The sequence below is a fragment of the Salvelinus fontinalis genome, chromosome 17 (genome assembly GCF_029448725.1).
Source record: "Salvelinus fontinalis isolate EN_2023a chromosome 17, ASM2944872v1, whole genome shotgun sequence".
Lineage (NCBI taxonomy): Eukaryota > Metazoa > Chordata > Actinopteri > Salmoniformes > Salmonidae > Salvelinus > Salvelinus fontinalis.
In genome coordinates, this window is record NC_074681.1 from 5390954 (window position 1) to 5413678 (window position 22725).

Here is a 22725-nt window from a genome sequence, read left to right on the forward strand (position 1 = left end):
TCAGTTGTTGAATCTTGTTATGTTCATACAAATATTTACACATGTTAAGTTTGCTGAAAATAAACGCAGTTGACAGTGAGAGGACGTTTCTTTTTATGCTGAGTTTATTTTACCGCATGTATAATCTGAAGCATCTGGCTGGAATTTCCCCTACCCACCAAATATGGTGATGAGAGGAAGCCCCAAGGCCGGCAGTGCACTACGTTTTCTGTTCCCAAAGCTACAATCTGTTATGAATAGAGTGCACTACGTTTTCTGTTTCCAAAGCTACAATCTGTTATGAACAGAGTGCACTACGTTTTCTGTTCCCAAAGCTACAATCTGTTATGAACAGAGTGCACTACGTTTTCTGTTCCCAAAGCTACAATCTGTTATGAACAGAGTGCACTACGTTTTCTGTTCCCAAAGCTACAATCTGTTATGAACAGAGTGCACTACGTTTTCTGTTCCCAAAGCTACAATCTGTTATGAACAGAGTGCACTACGTTTTCTGTTCCCAAAGCTACAATCTGTTATGAACAGAGTGCACTACGTTTTCTGTTTCCAAAGCTACAATCTGTTATGAACAGAGTGCACTACGTTTTCTGTTCCCAAAGCTACAATCTGTTATGAACAGAGTGCACTACGTTTTCTGTTTCCAAAGCTACAATCTGTTATGAACAGAGTGCACTACGTTTTCTGTTCCCAAAGCTACAATCTGTTATGAACAGAGTGCACTACGTTTTCTGTTCCCAAAGCTACAATCTGTTATGAACAGAGTGCACTACGTTTTCTGTTCCCAAAGCTACAATCTGTTATGAACAGAGTGCACTACGTTTTCTGTTCCCAAAGCTACAATCTGTTATGAACAGAGTGCACTACGTTTTCTGTTTCCAAAGCTACAATCTGTTATGAACAGAGTGCACTACGTTTTCTGTTCCCAAAGCTACAATCTGTTATGAACAGAGTGCACTACGTTTTCTGTTTCCAAAGCTACAATCTGTTATGAACAGAGTGCACTACGTTTTCTGTTCCCAAAGCTACAATCTGTTATGAACAGAGTGCACTACGTTTTCTGTTTCCAAAGCTACAATCTGTTATGAACAGAGTGCACTACGTTTTCTGTTCCCAAAGCTACAATCTGTTATGAACACAGTGCACTACGTTTTCTGTTCCCAAAGCTACAGTCTGTTATGAACACAGTGCACTACGTTTTGTAAACGTGACCCTTTGCCAAAGTCTCCTTTTTTTTTTTTTTTATAGGATTGCAAGGGCGAATCGAGTTGTTGCACAGTCACACTTCACAGAGGTGTTCGGAAATATGCAAATACATGCTAGAACTCGCTAGCTCCTTGCCTGGCTCTGCCCACCTCCTTGCTGCCCACTGTGCTTCATTTGCTTCCATTGAAAACAACACAGATGAACTATCTTGGGTTAGTTATAAATATCTATGGGTCAGAACTCCTGCCCAGTTGCCATGTCAACAACACAGCTGCCAGTGCTGTGGGAACCGTGATGGAGGTGGACAGAAGAGAGATTTGCTATACGGGAGCTGTATAAATAAATATTGGCATCAAAGCTAGTAAAGATTTATGTACATGGTTTGGCAGCCAATAAATGTAATTTCTGAAGTGAACTCAGGCCTCTCTCTAAACAGTGTCAACTGAAATTGTTCAACATGAACTGCGCCACTAGCTAGCTAGCTTAGTTTGTTGCTAGCTAGCTTAGTTTGTTGCTAGCTTGGTTAGATGGTTGCTAGCTAGCTAGCTTGATAAAACAGTGCTGTCAATTTCATTTTGGCTCGCTAGCAAAATTGTACATCCAGAATGCTGTCTAAATCGATCCTTATACAATAACTAAATGGTTGGATAAACAATTACATTTGTGAAAATCACAATTTAATGCAGCAGATGACATTGGGTGGGTTTAGAGTTCCCTAACCATGTGGAATGATATGACAAAACAAAAGCAGCTTCAATTTGATTACAACGGCAACAAAAACTTGTGTGAAAGTTGCGTGGTATAACTCCAGCCTAACGTTAACTACTGTATGATAAGTAGCAGGCTAATACCTGTTGTATCCTCAGCTGACAGGCGGCCAGCTCCTGGTCGTTCTCGTCCATCTTCTGGTTGCTCTCTGACTGGGTGCTCTCCAGCTGCCTACAGCGTTTCACCATGGTCTTCACCTCCGACTTCATCTTACTGATGTACAGACGAGCCACCGTGAACTCCTCGTCTATCAGACCACTGCCCTCGTGTTGCTGGGGGAGAAAAGAGAGAGAGACATAGGTAGAAAGAAAGAAGGGCAAGGTTCACATTTTATTCAGGTTTAGGGGAAACAGATATTACATATTTCCTTTAGATGCTTATAAAATAATACCCATCTTTTGGAATGTCATGTGGTGACGTGTCATTTCCTGTTTACCTTGATGTCGTTGCTGCCCACGGCGATGCCAATCTCTGCCAGGTCTTTGAGTAGTGATGACATCATCTCACTGGTCCTCTTCTTCTGGTGGTTGGTCATCTCCTTCACTTTCTGCAGCTCAGAGTCAATGGACGTCAGGACGTTCTGGAAACAGACGGAGAAAAACATTTGTATATTTTAATATCATATGGACAAAAATAGAGGTATGACTGACTTATACAGATAACAAAAAACAACATGCAGGTCTTAAAACGTATTACAATATGAATAGACAGCTTTCTTCATGAGGAGTGGACATTGTCTCACTGATTTCTGGTTGAGCTCTTCGCTGAGCATCTCAAAGTCCGTGGTCTTCTGCTCCACCTCCTGACTCTTCTGGTCGTAGTTAACAGCCAGCTCCTCCAGGGCCTGCAGCACCTCCTTCACCTACAACACCACAGCATTAATAGTAACATTAACAATAACTATAGTAATAATAACAATATTATTATCCTTCACCTCATCCTTGGAAGCCTCGTTCTCAGCCTGCAGGCGGTTCAGCTCCGACTGCAGGTTGTCATGGTCGCGTCGCGATGACACCAGCAGCTACACACACACACACACACACACAAATGAAAAGTCAGACCATGACATAGATAGAAAGGTAATTTAGCTAACATACAGTTTGATTACTTTGATTGAAGTTCAATAGTCTTTAACCAGAATTACAGTAACAACAAGATGACAACAGCCCAACTCACCTCCTCCTGGTCCAACATCTGCTGCTTGAGCTTCTCAGCCAGTTGGCTCTGCTGGTTTATCTCATCATCCTGGACACACAGAGAGAGAGGACAGCAGGGAGAGAGAGGACAGCAGGGAGAGAGGACAGCAGGGAGAGAGAGGACAGCAGGGAGAGAGGACAGCAGGGAGAGAGAGGACAGCAGGGAGAGAGAGGACAGCAGGGAGAGAGAGGACAGCAGGGAGAGAGAGGACAGCAGGGAGAGAGAGGACAGCAGGGAGAGAGGGCAGCAGGGAGAGAGAGGACAGCAGGGAGAGAGAGGACAGCAGGGAGAGAGAGGACAGCAGGGAGAGAGAGGGCAGCAGGGAGAGAGAGGACAGCAGGGAGAGAGGACAGCAGGGAGAGAGGACAGCAGGGAGAGAGAGGACAGCAGGGAGAGAGAGGACAGCAGGGAGAGAGAGGACAGCAGGGAGAGAGAGGACAGCAGGGAGAGAGGACAGCAGGGAGAGAGAGGACAGCAGGGAGAGAGAGGACAGCAGGGAGAGAGAGGACAGCAGGGAGAGAGAGGACAGCAGGGAGAGAGAGGACAGCAGGGAGAGAGGACAAGGTTAGCATCATCATTCAAACACACAGACAAACACACGCTTCAACATGGGGTGTCTCCCATGGACAGTCATCTACACTACATGACCAAAAGTATGCGGACACCTGCTCGTTGAACATCTCATTCCAAAATCAGGGGCATTAATATGAAGTTGGTCCCCCCCTTTGCTGTTATAACAGCCTCCACTCTTCTAGGAAGACTTTCTACTAGATGTTGGAACATTGCTGCGGGGACTTGCTTCCATTCAGCCACAAGAGCATTAGTGAGGTCGGGCACTGATGTTGGGCGATTAGGTCCGGCTCACAGTCGGCGTTCCAATTCATCCTAAAGCTGTTCGATGGGGTTGAGGTCAGGGCTCTGTGCAGGCCAGTCAAGTTCTTCCACACCGAACTGGACAATCAATTTCTGTATGTACCTCGCTTTGTGCACAGAGGCATTGTCATGCTGAAACAGGAAAGGGTCTTTCCCAAACTGTTGGTCCTAAATCCTCAGTCGGACTGCCAGATGGTGAAGTGTGATTCATCACTCCAGAGAACACGTTTCCACTGCTCAGGAGTCCAATGGCAGAGAGCTTTACACCCATCCAGCCGACGCTTAGCATTGCGCATGGTTATCTTAGGCTTGATTTGAATATACTGTACAAGATGGGTTTAATAAATGCATTCTACAGAAGATAATGGTATAGGAAACCTACAAAATAATAGCAAGAACCCCCTCTGCAGTTTAGAAAATGCTGTCATAATGCTGTGCTGAAAAACATTTACAATACATGTTTAACATTCCGTGGCTGCTCGGCCACGGAAACCCATTTCATGAAACTCCCAATGAACAGTTCTTGTGCTGACGTTGCTTCCAGAGGCAGTTTGAAACTCGTTAGTGAGTGTTGCAACTGAGGACAGACAATTTTTACGCACTTCAGCGCTCCCGTTCTGTGAGCTTGTGTGGAATACCACTTACAGTTGACCGAATGTTTGTCTATGGAGATTGCATGGCTGTGTGGTCAATTTTATACACCTGTCAGCAACGGGTGTGGCTGAAATAGCTGAATCCACCAATTTGAAGGGGTGTATAAATAGTGTATCTTGATGGATTGTTGTTCAACAACACACCTGCATCATGTCCAGTTGGCTTGTCCTAATATTTATATATTTTGTTAATTCCATTCTTTTACTTTTAGGTTTGTGTGTATTGTTGTGAATTGTTAGATATTACTGCACTATCGGAGCTAGAAACACAAGCATTTCGCTACACCCGCAATACCATCTGCTGAAGACGTGTATGTGACCAATAAAATGTGATTTGATTTGACCCGTGTGAGTGTCTTACTCAGCTCTTTCCCTTCAACTCATTAGTTGCATCCTAAATGGCACCCTATTCCCTATTGGGTCCTGTTTAAAAGTAGTACACAATATAGGGAATAGGGTGCAATTTATGACGTAGCCATTGGCTGTTGCTACTTCCTGCTGGATGCTGTGTGGCCGGTCACACACACACACACACACACACACACGCTCTGTGGCCTGCCTCTCTCACCTTATCATCCAGCTGCTTGCAGAACTTGGTCAGCTCCCCCTCACACTTGTCTTTCTCAACACACACACACACACACACACACACACACACACACACACACACACACACACACACACACACACACACACACACACACACACACACACACACACACACACACACACGTGCACACACACGCGCACACACACACGCGCGCGCGCTCTGTGGCCGCCATCTCTCACCTTATCATCCAGCTGCTTGTAAAGCTTGGCCAGCTCCCCGTCACACTTGTCCTTCTCTGCGTCGGACAGACGGAGCTGGGGCATGTTGGGGGTAGAGGCAGACTTGTCGTTAGGCACATTGTCCAGGGCCAGCACCTCAGCCTGGGCCTTCTCCTTGTCAAACTGCTCGCCCACCGGTACACTCTCACCTGAAGGGGGCAGCGTGACGGTCACACAGAGAGGTCAGACACACCCTGCAGGGCTATGTCCCTCTCTCAAGAAAATGACATAAACACAAATCAGGGAGGTAGTAGTATCTGTACTTCTTCAATAAGAAACACTTATTTTCATTTTATATTGCAAACCATTTGAAATGTTTTGCTACGTTGTGCCTTAATGAACACGACCTTGCTGTTCTACTACGTCTGTACAGTAAACATGAGGACCTAGCCAGCTGATAACTTTGGGCCTCTCCTCCTCACCGTTCCTCCAGCGGTTCAGCTCATTCTCCAGCCAGGTGATGGTGTTCCTCAGGGCCTTGCCCTTCTCCTTCTCCCGCTCGTACTTCTTCTTCCATTGTTCTGCCGTCAGCTCCACGTTCACACACACCGTGTTCTTAATGGTCTTCGCTCTGCAAACACCACAAACAGGACCAAACCCGTTACACCCTATTTTAAATCAACAGCCCTGAATAGCTCACTAAATAGTGATTGTAGTAACTCATTGGGAATTGTTTATGTTTTTTGGGGAAAACGTGACTGTTTCCATGCATACTGGTGGGATTGTATTAACAGTGGACTACTACAAATATATTTTGGAGTGAACTATGCCTTTAGGAGCTAGTGAGTGAGCCCACCTCTGTCCAAACATGAGGGTGGACTTGGTCTCTGACTCGTTGTAGGCGGAGGGAGAGGCACAGATAACAATGGTGGTCCTACAGTTCCCCCCCAGAGAGTCCTGAAGGATTCTGGTCATTTTACTGTCTCTGTACGGGATATAACCCTGAAACAAAACAACGTTCACTAAGAGAATCAACAATAGAATTCCCATTCAAGATGTTACACTCTGAGAAAAGAAGAAACGAAACAAATCAATCTACGATTGAAACAAAAGGAGTGGAATTATACAACTGTGAATCAGCTAGAATCAAAACCCTGGCCTTTAGGAACATTTATTTACATCTCTAAAATAATGACGGATACTGTTGATGTGAGGTATTGGGCTTTAGTGGGTCAACTCATCTTTACACCAACCAAACCAACAGTCACAGTATCTGTGATAGTAGAGGGATACTCACAGAGCCTTCTGCCAGAGCTGAGATGACGTTGCCCAGTGAAGACAGAGACTTATTAATGTTCTTGGCCTCGTCCAGCAGGGCTCCCTCCGCCCCCGTCTTACTGACCTGGGAAGAAAGAGACAGACAGGGACCGTCTGGTAAGATAGATCACATGTACAAACACTTGCTGTGCACCAGAGGCCTTAATAATATATTGGGATGGGTCAAACATGTGGTCTGGGTGACATAACCTAACAATGTTCATCAGTCTTGATAATATCAACAGATTAGACTACTGGGAAAAAAAGACATTGTGGGCTATGTACATTTACTCAGAGATAAATCTAGAGAAAGAGAGAGAGGGGGGTATAAAAGAGAGTGCAGCAGAAGAGAACGAGAGAGAGAGAGGGTGAAAGAGAGCTAGAGAGTAGACGAGGGAGAGAAAGAAAGAAAGAGAGAGTCTATGGCAACCTAAATGCCAGAAGCGGACAAGAACCTGACACCCTCAGCACACAGGGGGACAAACACCTGCCTGTAGGTGACAGCATTCCCTCCCCCATATGACACCCTCAGCACACAGGGGGACAAACACCTGCATGTAGGTGACAGCATTCCCTCCCCCATATGACACCCTCAGCACACAGGGGGACAAACACCTGCCTGTAGGTGACAGCATTCCCTCCCCCGTATGACACCCTCAGCACACAGGGGGACAAACACCTGCCTGTAGGTGACAGCATTCCCTCCCCCATATGACACCCTCAGCACACAGGGGGACAAACACCTGCCTGTAGGTGACAGCATTCCCTCCCCCGTATGCACCCATGACACAATAACAACAAAATAACCAACAAAAACGGGTCACAACTACTGCAGCTCTGTCACACGATGGGTATGTACATAGTCAATGGTAGGCTTCGAGGGGACTCCTATGGTAGGTACACCTATACACTTATCTCTTGGCAGTAGTACTGTAGAATACTTTATCACCGACCTCAACCCAGTCTCTCAGTATTCACAGTCAGCCCACTGACACCCCTATCAGACCACAGCAAAATCACAGTCTACTTGAACAGAGCAATCCTCAATCATGAGGCATCAAAGGCCAAAGCAACTGTATAATATTAACAAATGCTATTGATGGAAGGCAATTATTGTGGAAGTCTACCAAAAAACGATTTTCTTAGGTTGTCTGCTTGAAATGTTTAGATTTGACAGGGAAGCTGAGAGGTCAAATATACTGTTTAGTGTTTCTATTGGCCAGTTTACACCTTCACTATCTTCACTATTACAGTGAAACATTTTGTCCAGGAAGTTGTCTAGAAGGGATAGAATTTGTTGTTGCCTAATTAACAACAATGACAAATGGTTTGATGAAGAATGCAAAAACCTAATACAGAAATTGAGAAACCTGTCCAACCAAAAACATAGAAACCCAGAACCTGAGCCGACGCCTTCACTATGGTGAATCACTAAAACAATAGGGAAAGGTGGACACTAGTCAGTTGTACAACTGAATGCATTCTGTAATGTGTCTTCCACATTTAACCCAACCCCTCTGAATCAGAGAGGTGCGGGGGGCTGTAATAATCGACATCCACGTCTTCAGCGCCCGGGGAACAGTTAACTGCCTTGTTCAGGGGCAGAACGACAGACGTTTACCTTGTCAGCTCGAGGATTTGATCCAGCAATCTTTCGGTTACTGGCCCAACGCTCTAAACACTAGGCTACCTGCCGCCCCAATACAGAAATACATTATGGAAAAAGAAGGAACAGCACGGCAGAAATCAGCTCAATGTAATTGAAGAATCCATAGACTCTACCCACTTCTGGGAAAAACAAACAACAACACAAAGAGTTATCTATCCAAAATGGAGATATATGGGTAAACCACTTATCCAATAACAAAGAACAAAACATATACATGATGAAATACAAATCTTAGAATCAACTATTAAAGACGACCAGAACCCACTGGATTCTCCAATTACATTGAATGAACTACAGGACAAAATACAAACCCTCCAACACAAAAAGACCTGTGGGATTGATGGTATCCTAAATTAAATGATCAAATATACAGACAACAAATTCCAATTGACTACACTTAAACTCTTTAACATCAATCTCAGCTCTGGCATCTTCCCCAATATTTGCAACCAAGGATTGATCACTTTAATCCACAAAAGTGGAGACAAATTTGACCCCAATAACGACCGTGGGATATGCGTCAACACCAACCTTGGGAAAATCCTCTGCATTATCATTAACAGCAGACTCGTACATTTCCTCAGTGAAAACTATGTAACTGAGCAAATGTCAAATTGGCATTTTACCAAATTACCGTACGACAGACCACGTATTCACCCTGCACACCCTAATTGACAAATAAACAGATCAAAACAAAGGCAAAGTTTTATAATGCTTTGTTGATTTCAAAAAAGCTTTCGACTCAATTTGGCAAGAGGGCCTGCTATACAAATTGATGGAAATTGGTGTTGGAGGAAAAACATACGAAATTATAAAACACATGTACACAAACAACAAGTGTGCGGTTAAAATGGGCAAAAAAAAAACACATTTCTTTCCACAGGGCCGGGGGTTGAGACAGGGATGCAGCTTAAGCCCCACCCTTTTCAACATGTATATCAACAAATTGGCGAGGGCACTAGAACAGTCTGCAGCCCTCGGCCTCACCCTACTAAAATGATCTGGTGCTTCTGTCCCCAACCAAGGAGGGCCTACAGCAGCACCTAGATCTTCTGCACAGGTTCTGCCAGACCTGGGCCCTGACAGTAAGTCTCAGTAAGACAAAAATAATGGTGTTCCAAAAAAGGTCCAGTTGCCAGGACCACGAATACAAATTCCATCTAGACACCGTTGTCCTAGAGCACACAAACAACGATACATACCTTGGCCTAAACATCAGCGCCACAGGTAACTTCCACAAAGCTGTGAACGATCTGAGAGACAAGTCAAGAAGGGCCTTCTATTCCATCAAAAGGAACATAAACCAAGAATTCCCAAAATGGGACAAACACCAAATTGATGCAGATTTCTGCTAAAATATCCTCAGTGTACAACACAACATACAACACCAAATAATGCATGCAGAGCACAATTAGGCCGATACCCGCTAATTATCAAAATCCAGAAAAGAGCCGTTAAATTCTACAACCACCTAAAAGGAAGTGATTCCCAAACCTTCCATAACAAAGACATCACCTACAGAGAGATGAACCTGGAGAAGAGTCCCCTAAGCAAGCTGGTCCTGGGGCTCTGTTCACAAACACAAACAAACCCCACAGAGCCCCAGGACAGCAACACAACTAGACCCAACCAAATCATGAGAAAACAAAAAGATAATTACCTGATACATTGGAAAGAATTTACAAAAAAACAGAGCAAACTAGAATGCTATTTGGCCCTTAACATAGAGTACACAGTAGCAGAATACCTGACCACTGTGACTGACCCAAACTTAAGGAAATCTTTGACTATGTACAGACTCAGTGAGCATTGCCTTGCTATTGAGAAAGGCCGCCATAGACAGACCTGGCTCTCAAGAGAAGACAGGCTATGTGCTCACTGCCCACAAAATGAGGTGGAAACTGAGCTGCACTTCCTAACCTCCTGCCCAATGTATGGCCGTATTAGAAACACATATTTCCCTCAGATTACACAGATCCACAACGACTTCGAAAACAAACCCAATTTTGATAAACTCCCGTATCTACTGGGTGAAATACCACAGTGTGACATCACAGCAGCAAGATTTGTGACCTGTTGCCACAAGAAAAGGGCAACCAGTGAAGAACAAACACCATTGTAAATACAACCCATATTTATGTTTATTTATTTTCCCTTTTGTACTTAACTATTTGCACATTACATTCAGGGCAGCAGGAAGTCTAGTGGTTAGAGTGTGGGGCCAGTAACCTAAAGGTTGCTAGATTGAATCCCCGAGCTGACATGGTAAAAATCTGTCGTTCTGCCCCTGAACAAGGCAGTTGGCAATGGCAATGTTCCCCGGTAGGCCGTCAATGTAAATAAGAATTTGTTCTTAACTGACTTACCTAGTTAAATAAAGGTTCAATAAACTTTTTTTATTTTTAATTACAACACTGTATATAAACATAATATGACATTTGAAATGTCTTTATTCTTTTGGAACTATTGTGAATGTTAAGTTTTTATTGTTTATTTCACTTTTGTTTATTTCACTTGCTTTGGCAATGCTAACATATGTTTCCCATGATAATAAAGCCCCTTAAATTGAAATTGAATTGAGACAGAGAGCAGGAGAGAGAGAGAGAGAGCAGAAGAGAGAGAGCAGGAGAGAAAGAGAGAGCAGAAGAGAGAGAGCAGGAGAGAAAGAGAGAGCAACAGAGAGAGGGAGCGAGAAGGAGGGTGAAAAAGAGAGAGCAGCAGAGAGAGAATTTGTGTCAGGGAGTTCTGTTTCCCTCAGACAGCAGGCAGTTAGTAGAGTCATGAGGGGCCAGATCAGGATGTTTTGACTCATACATGTTGTGTTGTTGTTGTACCTTTTCTCTAAAAAAAGAAAGCCTGCACACTGCTCTTGCCAGTATCCCTTTACAAAAATGACATATCGGAATCGGTTGTCTGCCTTCATCAGAACAGGACCAGTGTGCAGGTTTCTCTTTCATTGTTTTATTCCTGAACCTGCAATAAGCTAACCTCAGTCTTTTCCTACCTTTTCACTTCCAGCCAGGTCGACGAGGTAGAGCTTTCCGCTCAGTTTCTGCTCTGTAGCAGTGTTCTCCTGCTTCACGTTGATCTGGAAGATACTGTGACTTCTGGAACTGTGCTCATTCATGTCTGAGACAAGACAACAGGTCTGGTATCAGCACTGATCAGTTAAAATATTAATACTGTGACTTCTGGAGCTGTGCTCATTCATGTCTGAGACAAGACAACAGGTCTGGGATCAGCGTTGATCAGGCAGGTAGAATAATAAAACACAAATAGAGACTGATTGTGTCTGAAAAGGCACCCTATTCCCTTCATCGACCAGAGCCCTCAAAAGTAGTGCACTATAAAGGGAATAGGGCCCTGGGCCCTGGTCAAAAGTAGTGCATTATAAAGGGAATAGGATGCCATATGGGATGGACCTTAGGGCGGACTCTTACTTGTAACTGCTACATGTCTGTTAGATTTGCCTTCATCAATGGTGTCCATGACTTCCTCTGGGCTGCAGACAAATCTCTCAGTGCATCCCTGTGGACAAAGAAAACCTGTGATGACACTGGACCATCTTATCAACTCTTAATGTAATCACAAAATGAAATGGCTTTAAGCAGTCACTTTTATCCAAAGAGAGTTAGAGTGATATAAATGGCTTTAATTAGTCACTTTTATCCAAAGAGAGCTGGAGTGGTGCATGCATACAGTTGAGTAGCTTCAGAGCCTGTCTTTTCATAGGGAATCGCTACATTGTCTATGTCAGGTGGCACCATGTTTTATGTTATTAGGTGGCTGCAGTCTTGACAGTTTATTGGGTGAGTAACTAAGTGAGGACATTTAGCTCATTTCTGTATTGAAAACTCACCTTGACATAGGGAACTCTGTTTTTGTCTTCATGCACTGACAGGTTGGTTTTTGACACTGGAGAGAAGGAAATATGTAACATAGTCAAGACTCTAGACCAGGGGTGTCAAAGTCATTCTACAGAGGGCCAAGTGTCTGCAGGTTTTCGTTCCTCCCTTGGACTCGATTGATGAATTAAGGTCACTAATTAGTAAGGAACTCCCCTCACCTGGTTGTCTAGATCTTAACTGAAGGGGAATATAACTCAAACCTGCAGACACTAGTCCCTCAATGGAATGACTTAGACACTCCTACTGTAGACCTACTGTAGATAGTTCTGGAGCCAAGGCAGAAAGCCCGTCTTCTGCTGTTAAATGGAGATTGAACTAGCCATTTAAGTATCATTGCGTGTGTGTGAAGAAACCTCATGCTCAAACTGGGTGAGGAAAATGTATTTAAGGACCGATACAAATACACCATGTTTACAGAGCACAATGCAGACGTTCTTTCTCTTCAGTCCAAACATGAACAGGCGATTCATTCTAGTATCAGTAAACACATTTCCAGCTGATGTCCTGAACACCACCATCCACCCTTTTCCTGTTTCAACAGGCAACATTTCATCAATCAGCTCCTTTTAACAGACAGCGATGTAAACTAGCCAATTATAAACACCAGCATGGCCACAAGCCAGGAGGAGAGGCACGCTATATATGGCGTCTCCTAAATGGCACCTTATTCCTTATGTAGTGCACTAGTTTTAACCAGGGCCCATAGGGCTATGATCTAAAGTAGTGCACTATGTAGGTAATAGGCCGCCATTTAGGACACATCCTATGTTCACTCTGTCTAAGACTTACTATCCAAGAGGTCCCGAATCTTGTCCAAGTAAATTTCATAATATGAAACCTGGAAAATAAGAGGAGTGTCTCATTAGAAAGTATCCACAGAGACAAATCAACAGGTTTTAAAACCCTGTCGACTAAAGTGATTCTACTGAATGTCTTTCAACCAGCTACTGTAAAGCAATTAAACTCTGACGTAGTAGAGCTCTAGCCAGTAGCTACCCTGATGTAGAACTCTATGTTCTGACGTAGTAGAGCTCTAGCCAGTAGCTACCTTGATGTATAACTCTATGTTCTGACGTAGTAGAGCTCTAGCCAGTAGCTACCTTGATGTAGAACTCTATGTTCTGACGTAGTAGAGCTCTAGCCAGTAGCTACCTTGATGTAGAACTCTATGTTCTGACGTAGTAGAGCTCTAGTCAGTAGCTACCTTGATGTAGAACTCTATGTTCTGACGTAGTAGAGCTCTAGCCAGTAGCTACCTTGATGTAGAACTCTATGTTCTGACGTAGTAGAGCTCTAGCCAGTAGCTACCCTGATGTAGAACTCTATGTTCTGACGTAGTAGAGCTCTAGCCAGTAGCTACCTTGATGTAGAACTCTATGTTCTGACGTAGTAGAGCTCTAGCCAGTATCTACCTTGATGTGGAACTCTATGTTCTGACGTAGTAGAGCTCTAGTCAGTAGCTACCCTGATGTAGAACTCTATGTTCTGACGTAGTAGAGCTCTAGCCAGTAGCTACCTTGATGTAGAACTCTATGTTCTGACGTAGTAGAGCTCTAGTCAGTAGCTACCTTGATGTAGAACTCTATGTTCTGACGTAGTAGAGCTCTAGCCAGTAGCTACCTTGATGTAGAACTCTATGTTCTGACGTAGTAGAGCTCTAGTCAGTAGCTACCCTGATGTAGAACTCTATGTTCTGACGTAGTAGAGCTCTAGCCAGTATCTACCTTGATGTAGAACTCTATGTTCTGACGTAGTAGAGCTCTAGCCAGTATCTACCTTGATGTAGAACTCTATGTTCTGACGTAGTAGAGCTCTAGCCAGTAGCTACCTTGATGTAGAACTCTATGTTCTGACGTAGTAGAGCTCTAGCCAGTATCTACCTTGATGTGGAACTCTATGTTCTGACGTAGTAGAGCTCTAGTCAGTAGCTACCCTGATGTAGAACTCTATGTTCTGACGTAGTAGAGCTCTAGCCAGTAGCTACCTTGATGTAGAACTCTATGTTCTGACGTAGTAGAGCTCTAGCCAGTAGCTACCTTGATGTGGAACTCTATGTTCTGACGTAGTAGAGCTCTAGCCAGTAGCTACCTTGATGTAGAACTCTATGTTCTGACGTAGTAGAGCTCTAGCCAGTAGCTACCTTGATGTAGAACTCTATGTTCTGACGTAGTAGAGCTCTAGTCAGTAGCTACCTTGATGTAGAACTCTATGTTCTGACGTAGTAGAGCTCTAGCCAGTAGCTACCTTGATGTAGAACTCTATGTTCTGACGTAGTAGAGCTCTAGCCAGTAGCTACCTTGATGTAGAACTCTATGTTCTGACGTAGTAGAGCTCTAGTCAGTAGCTACCTTGATGTAGAACTCTATGTTCTGACGTAGTAGAGCTCTAGCCAGTAGCTACCCTGATGTAGAACTCTATGTTCTGACGTAGTAGAGCTCTAGCCAGTATCTACCTTGATGTAGAACTCTATGTTCTGACGTAGTAGAGCTCTAGCCAGTATCTACCTTGATGTGGAACTCCAGGTTCTCGTCCATAGAGTAGATGTAGTTAAAGATGTCCTGCACTATCCTGGGGATGATCCCCATCCCATCTGTGTCATGAAGGTTTCCCTCCATCGTGTGGGTTTTGCCGGATGACGTCTGTCCATATGCAAATATTGTCCCGTTGTACCCCTCCAGAACATCTGGAAGAAGAAGAGAAATCAATATTAATCCATACAAGATGGAAATGTACCCAACTCCTCCGAAACACACACACACACACACACACACACACACACACACACACACACACACACACACACACACACACACACACACACACACACACACACACACACACACACACACACACACTACAGTTCAAAAGTGTGCGGTCACTTAGAAATGTCCCTGTTTTTGAAAGAAAGCACTTTTTTTGTCCATTAAAATAACATCAAATTGGATCAGAAATACAGTGTAGATATTGTTAATGTTGTAAATGACTATTGTACTTGGAAACTGCAGATTTTTTATGGAATATCTACATAGGCGTACAGAGGCCCATTATCAGCAACCGTCACTCCTGTGTTCCAATGGCACGTTGTGTTAACTAATCCAAGTTTATCATTTTAAAAAGGCTAATTGATCATTAGAAAACCATTTTGCAATTATGTTAGCACAGCTGATAACTGTTGTTCTGATTAAAGAAGCAATAAAACTGGTCTTCTTTAGACTAGTTGAGTATCTGGAGTATCAGCATTTGTTAGTTCGATTACAGGCTCAAAATGGCCAGAAACAAATACTTTCTTCTGAGACTCGTCAGTCTATTCTTATTCTAAGAAATTAAGGCTATTCCATGCGAGAAAATGCCAAGAAACTGACGATCTCGTACAACGCTGTGTACTACTCCCTTCACAGAACAGCGCAAACTGGCTCTAACCAGAATAGAAAGAGGAGTGGGAGGCCCCGGTGCACAACTGAGCAAGAGGACAAGTACATTAGAGTGTCTAGTTTGAGAAACAGACGCCTCACAAGTCCTCAACTGGCAGCTTCATTAAATAGTACCCACAAAACACCAGTCTCAACGTCAACAGTGAAGAGGCGATTCCGGGATGCTGGCCTTCTAGGCAGAGTTGCAAAGAAAAAGCCATATCTCAGACTGACCAATAAAAATAAAAGATTAAGATGGGCAAAAGAACACAGACACTGGACAGAGGAACTTTGCGGGTACTATTTACATGTATTTAACCCAATATTTTGGGCATTAAACAGTCTCCATATACATTATACTTCCATAAATGTTTTAACTGGTACCGGGGGACCTTCAGATGAGTCTTGTGAGACCTGTGGGCACCTTGTGGGCGTCCTAGAGCAAAACAACCGACATGGACGTGTTCGTGATAGTCCCACCTTTGCACAGATTAATCATATTAGTGTGTAGCCCAAAAGGTTTGGATGCTACAGACAGAAGTTAGCAGATCGACTGTACCGACTTCATACAAGTCCCAAGATGCTTGTGGGTGTCGTACAGCAAAACGGAGCCCATCATCGTGTTTGTGAGATTCTCATATCTCATAATAGTTTGTAAGCTAAACTGTTCAGACGCTACAGACGATTTTGTGAGAAAACCATTTTTTGGGATGTCTCATGGTCTGACAAACACCGCTCTATCTCTGTCAGCTTTCACCGAAGATGCAGAAGTGCGACATGGGGGATGTGGTGGATTGAGACGCAATGCAAAAAAAAACATCTCTGGCTTAAACTGACGCATTTTAATGGTGATTTTTGTATTATGCTAATTAGATTTCCTCGAGCGGACAACGACCTTAGGGGTTAACAGACATCTACAGTAGAACAGAGTGTTCATAAACCATGTCTGAGCAGAGCTCACCTTTGACGATCTTCTGGGCGCAGGCGTTGTATACTTGCTCCTGTGTCGTATTAGGCTGGAACACTCTGTCAAACTGGAACGGTTTGCTCTGTGAGGCAGAGAGACAGAGAGAGAGAGAGAGAGAGTGAGAGAGAGAGAGAGAGAGAGAGAGAGAGAGAGAGAGAGAGAGAGAGAGAGAGAGAGAGAGAGAGAGAGAGAGAGAGAGAGAGAGAGAGAGAGAGAGAGAGAGAGAGAGAAAGAGAGAAAGAGAGAGAAAGAGAGAAAGAGAGAGAGAGAGAGAGAGAGAGAGAGAGAGAGAGAGAGAGAGAGAGAGAGAGAGAGAGAGAGAGAGACAGAGAGACAGAGAGACAGAGAGACAGAGAGACAGAGAGACAGAGAGAGAGAAAGAAATTAGAGAATGAGTTTCACAACTGTCTGTCTGACATTCAATTTAAACCAACTGTATATGTAAAGACCAACTGTATATGTATATGTAAAAATTGGCAAATTAATCGGTATCTGCGTTTTTTTGGTCCTCCAATAATCGGTATCGGTATCGGCGTTGAAAAATCCTAATCGGTCGACCTCTTGTTACTACATGATTCCATATTTGTTATTTCATAGTTTTGATGTCTTCACTATTATTCTACAATGTATAAAATATTAAAAATAAAGAAAAACCCTTGAATGAGTAGGAGGCCAAAACGTTTTGACTGGTCCTGTACACCAATGCAGCACAGTAGAACTACGAAAGGCAAATGTGGGTTTGTGCTCTGAGGAACCTCTCTATTCAGGACAGCAGCTATAACACTGCTCTCTGATCAGAACCACAGAGTTATCCGTACAGGACATCACCTGACCTGACCCACTGATCAGTCACAAGATGGGGCACAGCCAGCCACAACACAACCTAGCCAAACTGACACTGCAGTACTGACAACATTAAGCTGCAGTACTGACAACATTAGGCTGCAGTACTGACAACATTAGGCTGGGTCTGTCCTCACTATCAGTAGTACAGACCAAGTTCAAAGTTCTCATGAGTCTGGAAGGCAGTGCTCCTTTACCTCCACTACACTGCAGCCTGAAAGAGTCATGATTACTCAGTGGAGATGACACAGTGAAACCATTGTTCTCGTATTTTTCAGTGATGTCTTTCACGGACACTACTACTGGCTTCTTGGTCTGCCTTGGGAAAATCTGATTTGTCTAGAATGTACAAACACATCTATTGAACAGGCCAGTGATAAATGCAAGATCACTCAGAGTGCAGAATAAACAGCCTCAGGGGGATGGAAGTGCTTTAGCCAACTGGATTTCCCCCCCTATAGACTCTGTATTTACTAGGCAATAGAATGGTAATAACTGCCTGGAAAGTATATACCCAGTTTAAATTCCAATCATAGTGCTGCGCCGACGGAGATGGCCGCCTCGCTTCACGTTCTGTCACGACTTCGACCGAGGCAGGCTCTCCTTCCCGTTCGGGTGGCGTTCGGCGGCCTATTAGCTGATCCTTTTCTCCCCCTCCCTATGTGTTTATTGGGCGCACCTGTTTTGTATGAGGGTTAATTAGTTGGGCTTATTTAATCAGCCGGCATACACGTTTCTTTGTGCGGGATTGTTTGTATGTAAGTTGGTGTTGGTTTTGTGCTTCATGTTTCTGGACATTATTCATTCCCCACGTGTCTGGGGTAGTTTATTAGTGTACACCCAGTGTGTTAGTAGGGTGGCCTAGTTTGTCCGTGTTTCATTAAAAAGCATTTGTTTTGCAATTGCTGCTCCTGCGCTTTTTCCTTCACACTCCGACACCCAGGCCTTACAGAATCCCGCACCAGCTCTGACCTATGCAGTCAGCAGGAGCAGCGGCCAACCCTCTCCCATCGATGGAGGAACGGGTGCTCCATCATACCACCGTTCTCCACCGTATTGGAACAGCGATGGATTCTATGATGGAGCGAATGGACAGATGGGAGAGGAGTGGTCTCCTCTCTCCACCTTCGGCTCCTCCAGCCCAGAACTCTCCATCTCTCGGCTCCAGCGCTCTCCGTCTGACACTCCCGAGGGATTATGATGGATCGGCGGTGGGGTGCCAGGGGTTCCTACTCCAACTGGAACTGTACCTTGTCGCCGTAAGACCCACTCCCTCGGGAGCGGAGAGGGTGAGTGTCCTCGTCTCCTGCCTCACGGGTCGTGCTCTGGAGTGGGCAAACGCAGTCTGGAATGGCACTACCCAGAGTTCACCTGCCGTTTCGGGCCGTATTTGACCATCCTACAGAGGGCCGAGCGGCGGGAGAACGACTGTTCCACCTTAGGCAGGAGAAGAGGAGCGCCCAGGATTACGCGTTGGAGTTCCGGACCCTGGCTGCAGGTTCTGGGTGGAACGACAGGGCCCTTATTGATCACTACCGGTGTAGTCTCCAGGAGGACATCCGCAGGGAGCTAGCATGTCGGGACACCGCTCTTTCCCTGGATGAGCTGATTGACATGTCTATCCGTCTGGACAATCTGCTGGCTGCCCGCGGGCGTTCTGAGAGGGTCCTGTACGTTCCACCACCCAGTCCCTCCGCTCCTATTCCGATGGAGGTGAGAGGGGCTGGGCAGAGGGGTACCGGAGGAGGAGGCTCTCCCTGCACCAGCTGTAGTGGGAGAGGACACACGGCCGATCGGTGCTGGGGGGGTCCGTCTGGGAGTCGAGATGGCAGGCGGAACACTTCTCGATCACCCCAGGTGAGTCAGCACCAAACTCACCCAGAACCCCCTGTTAGTCACATGTTTGTCTTGATTTTTTTTCTTAAATATTTCCCCTCTTCCCAGCATAGGGCGCTAGTCGATTCAGGCGCAGCTGGGAACTTTATGGATCGCAGACTCGCTCTTAGGTTAAGGGTTCCGCTTGTGCCGATAGATTCTCCCTTTCCCGTGCACTCCCTAGATAGCCGGCCATTAGGGTCAGGGGTGGTCAGGGAGACCACGGTCCCCCTGGACATGGTGACGCAGGGGAATCATAAGGAGCGTATTAGCTTTTATATTATTGATTCGCCTGCGTTTCCGGTGGTACTAGGGATTCCCTGGCTGGCCCGGCACAATCCTAAAATTTCGTGGAAACAGGGGGTTCTCCAGGGGTGGTCAAAGGAGTGTTCTGGAAGGTGTTTGTGAGTTTCCATCGGTGCCACGTCGGTGGAAAGTCCAGACCAGGGTTCCACGGTGTACATTCCCCCCGAGTATGCCGATTTGGCAATCGCTTTCAGAAAAAAGAAAGCGACTAAATTACCACCTTATCGACCAGGAAGGGATTGTGCAATAGATCTCCAGGTAGACGCTGCGCTTCCCAAGAGTCACGTGTACCCATTGTCCCAAGAGGAGACGGTGGCTATGGAGACATATGTCACTAAGTCTCTGGGACAGGGGTACATTCGGTCCTCCATCTCACCCGCCTCCTCGAGTTTCTTTTTTGTGAAGAAAAAGGAGGGAGGTTTGCGTCCATGTATTGATTATAGAGGTCTAAATGCCATCACCGTGGGGTTTAGTTACCCACTACCTCTCATTGCTACGGCAATGGAATCATTTCACGGAGCGCAGTTCTTCACAAAATTGGATCTCAGGAGCGTGTATAGTCTGGTGCGTATTCGGAAAGGAGACGAGTGGAAAACCGCATTTAGTACCACATCGGGCCATTATGAGTACTGCGTCATGCCGTATGGGTTAAAGAATGCTCCAGCCGTTTTCCAATCCTTTGTAGACGATATTCTCAGGGACCTGCACGGGCAGGGAGTGGTTGTTTATATCGATGACATTCTGATCTACTCAGCCACTTACGCCGCGCATGTGTCTCTGGTACGCAAGGTGCTTGGTAGACTGCTGGAGCATGACCTATATGTCAAGGCTGAGAAGTGTGTGTTCTCCAAACAAGCCGTCTCTTTTCTGGGTTATCGCATTTCCACCTCGGGTGTGGTGGTAGGGAGTGACCGCATTAAGGCCGTGCGTAATTGGCCGACTCCGACCACGGTAAAGGAGATGCAGCGGTTTTTGGGTTTTGCCAACTACTACCGGAGGTTTATCCGGGGTTTTGGCCAGGTGGCAGCTCCTATTACCTCACTGCTGAAGGGGGGTCCGGTGCGTTTGCAGTGGTCAGCAAAAGCGGACGGAGCTTTCAACAGGTTGAAGGCGCTGTTCACGGATGCGCCCGTGTTGGCACATCCGGATCCCTCTCTAGCATTCATAGTGGAGGTGGACGCGTCCGAGGCTGGGGTAGGTGCCGTGCTATCACAGCGCTCTGGTACGCCACCAAAACTCCACCCCTGTGCTTTCTTCTCGAAGAAACTCAGCCCAGCGGAGCGTAACTATGATGTGGGGGACCGGGAGTTGTTAGCAGTGGTCAGTGCCCTGAAGGTGTGGAGACACTGGCTTGAGGGGGCTAAGCACCCTTTTCTCATCTGGACCGACCACCAGAATCTGGAGTATATTCGGGCAGCTAGGAGACTGAATCCACGTCAAGCAAGGTGGGCCATGTTCTTTACCCGATTCCAGTTTACTTTAACGTATAGACCGGGCTCCCAGAACGTAAAGGCGGATGCACTGTCCCGTTTTTACGACTCGGACGATCGGCCCACCGAACCCACTCCCATCCTTCCCGCCTCTAGGCTGATAGCACCAGTGGTGTGGGAAGTGGACTCGGACATCGAAGCGGGCGTTACGGGCGGAACCCGCTCCTCCTCAGTGTCCAGTGGGGCGGAAATACGTGCCGCTTGGTGTTCGGGACAAATTGATTCGGTGGGCTCACGTTCTACCCTCCTCAGGTCACCCTGGGGTGAAGAGGACAGTGGGGAGCCTTCGGGGGAGGTATTGAGGCCTACCTTGGTGAGAGACGTTAGGGTTTATGTTTCCTCCTGTTCGGTATGCGCCCAGAGTAAGGCTCCTAGGCACCTTCCTAGAGGGAAGTTACAACCCCTCCCCGTTCCACAACGGCCTTGGTCGCACCTGTCCGTAGATTTTCTGACCGATCTTCCCCCGTCTCAGGGGAACACTACGGTACTGGTGATTGTGGATCGGTTCTCGAAGTCCTGTCGTCTCCTCCCGTTGCCCGGTATTCCTACAGCCCTACATACTGCGGAGGCATTATTCACCCACGTCTTCCGGCACTACGGGGTGCCGGAGGACATTGTTTCTGATCGGGGCCCCCAATTCACGTCCCGAGTATGGAGGGCGTTTATGGAGCGTTTGGGGGTCTCGGTCAGACTTACCTCCGGTTATCACCCTGAGAGTAATGGGCAGGTGGAGAGAGTAACAAGCTAGTGGACGGCAGAAGAGGAGTGCTGACCGCCACCGCAGTGAGGCCCCCGTGTTTGTACCGGGGGACAGGGTCTGGCTCTCGACCCGAAACCTGCCCCTCCGCTTGCCCTGCCGGAAGCTGGGTCCGCAGTGTGTAGGGCCCTTCAAAGTTCTGAGGAGAATAAACGAGGTGTGTTATCGATTAAAACTCCCTTCCTATTATCGTATTAACCCCTCGTTTCATGTGTCTCTCCTCAGGACAGTGGTAGCTGGTCCCCTGCAGGACGGTGAGGTACCGGAGGTCCCTCCACCCCCCCTCTGGACAGCGAGGGGACCCCGGTGTACAAGATACGGGCCATTCTGGACTCGAGACGTCGGGTGAGGGGCCTGCAGTACCTCGTGGACTGGGAGGGGTACGGTCCGGAGGAGAGGTGCTGGGTACCGGTGGGGGACATTTTGGATCCGTCTATGCTGAGGGATTTCCATCGCCTCCATCCGGATCGCCCTGCACCTCGTCCTCCGGGTCGACCTCGAGGCCGGTGTCGGCGCGCGGCGGGAGCCGCGTGTCAGAGGGGGGGTACTGTCACGACTTCGACCGAGGCAGGCTCTCCTTCCCGTTCGGGTGGCGTTCGGCGGTCGTCGTCACCGGCCTATTAGCTGCCACTGATCCTTTTCTCCCCCTCCCTATGTGTTTATTGGACGCACCTGTTTTGTATGAGGGTTAATTAGTTGGGCTTATTTAATCAGCCGGCATACA

At 46.2% G+C, this 22725-nt stretch overlaps 1 protein-coding gene across 2 annotated transcripts in view; it reads right to left on the reverse strand.

Annotated features, from left to right (window-relative positions):
• The window catches only part of LOC129813625 (kinesin-1 heavy chain-like), a 52417-nt gene that overhangs the window by 22697 nt on the left and 6995 nt on the right, over window positions 1-22725 (reverse strand). For both annotated transcript variants that reach the window (XM_055865975.1, XM_055865974.1), the window contains exons 2-16: window positions 16725-16812; window positions 14858-15036; window positions 13143-13191; window positions 12305-12360; window positions 11886-11973; window positions 11450-11574; window positions 6757-6861; window positions 6316-6461; window positions 5942-6090; window positions 5481-5668; window positions 3145-3213; window positions 2903-2989; window positions 2711-2830; window positions 2405-2548; window positions 2052-2240 (exon numbers count right to left, since the gene is read on the reverse strand). In XM_055865975.1, coding sequence (XP_055721950.1) covers window positions 2052-2240; window positions 2405-2548; window positions 2711-2830; window positions 2903-2989; window positions 3145-3213; window positions 5481-5668; window positions 5942-6090; window positions 6316-6461; window positions 6757-6861; window positions 11450-11574; window positions 11886-11973; window positions 12305-12360; window positions 13143-13191; window positions 14858-15036; window positions 16725-16812 — 1782 coding nt within the window. The remainder of the gene's footprint in view (window positions 1-2051; window positions 2241-2404; window positions 2549-2710; window positions 2831-2902; window positions 2990-3144; window positions 3214-5480; window positions 5669-5941; window positions 6091-6315; window positions 6462-6756; window positions 6862-11449; window positions 11575-11885; window positions 11974-12304; window positions 12361-13142; window positions 13192-14857; window positions 15037-16724; window positions 16813-22725) is intronic.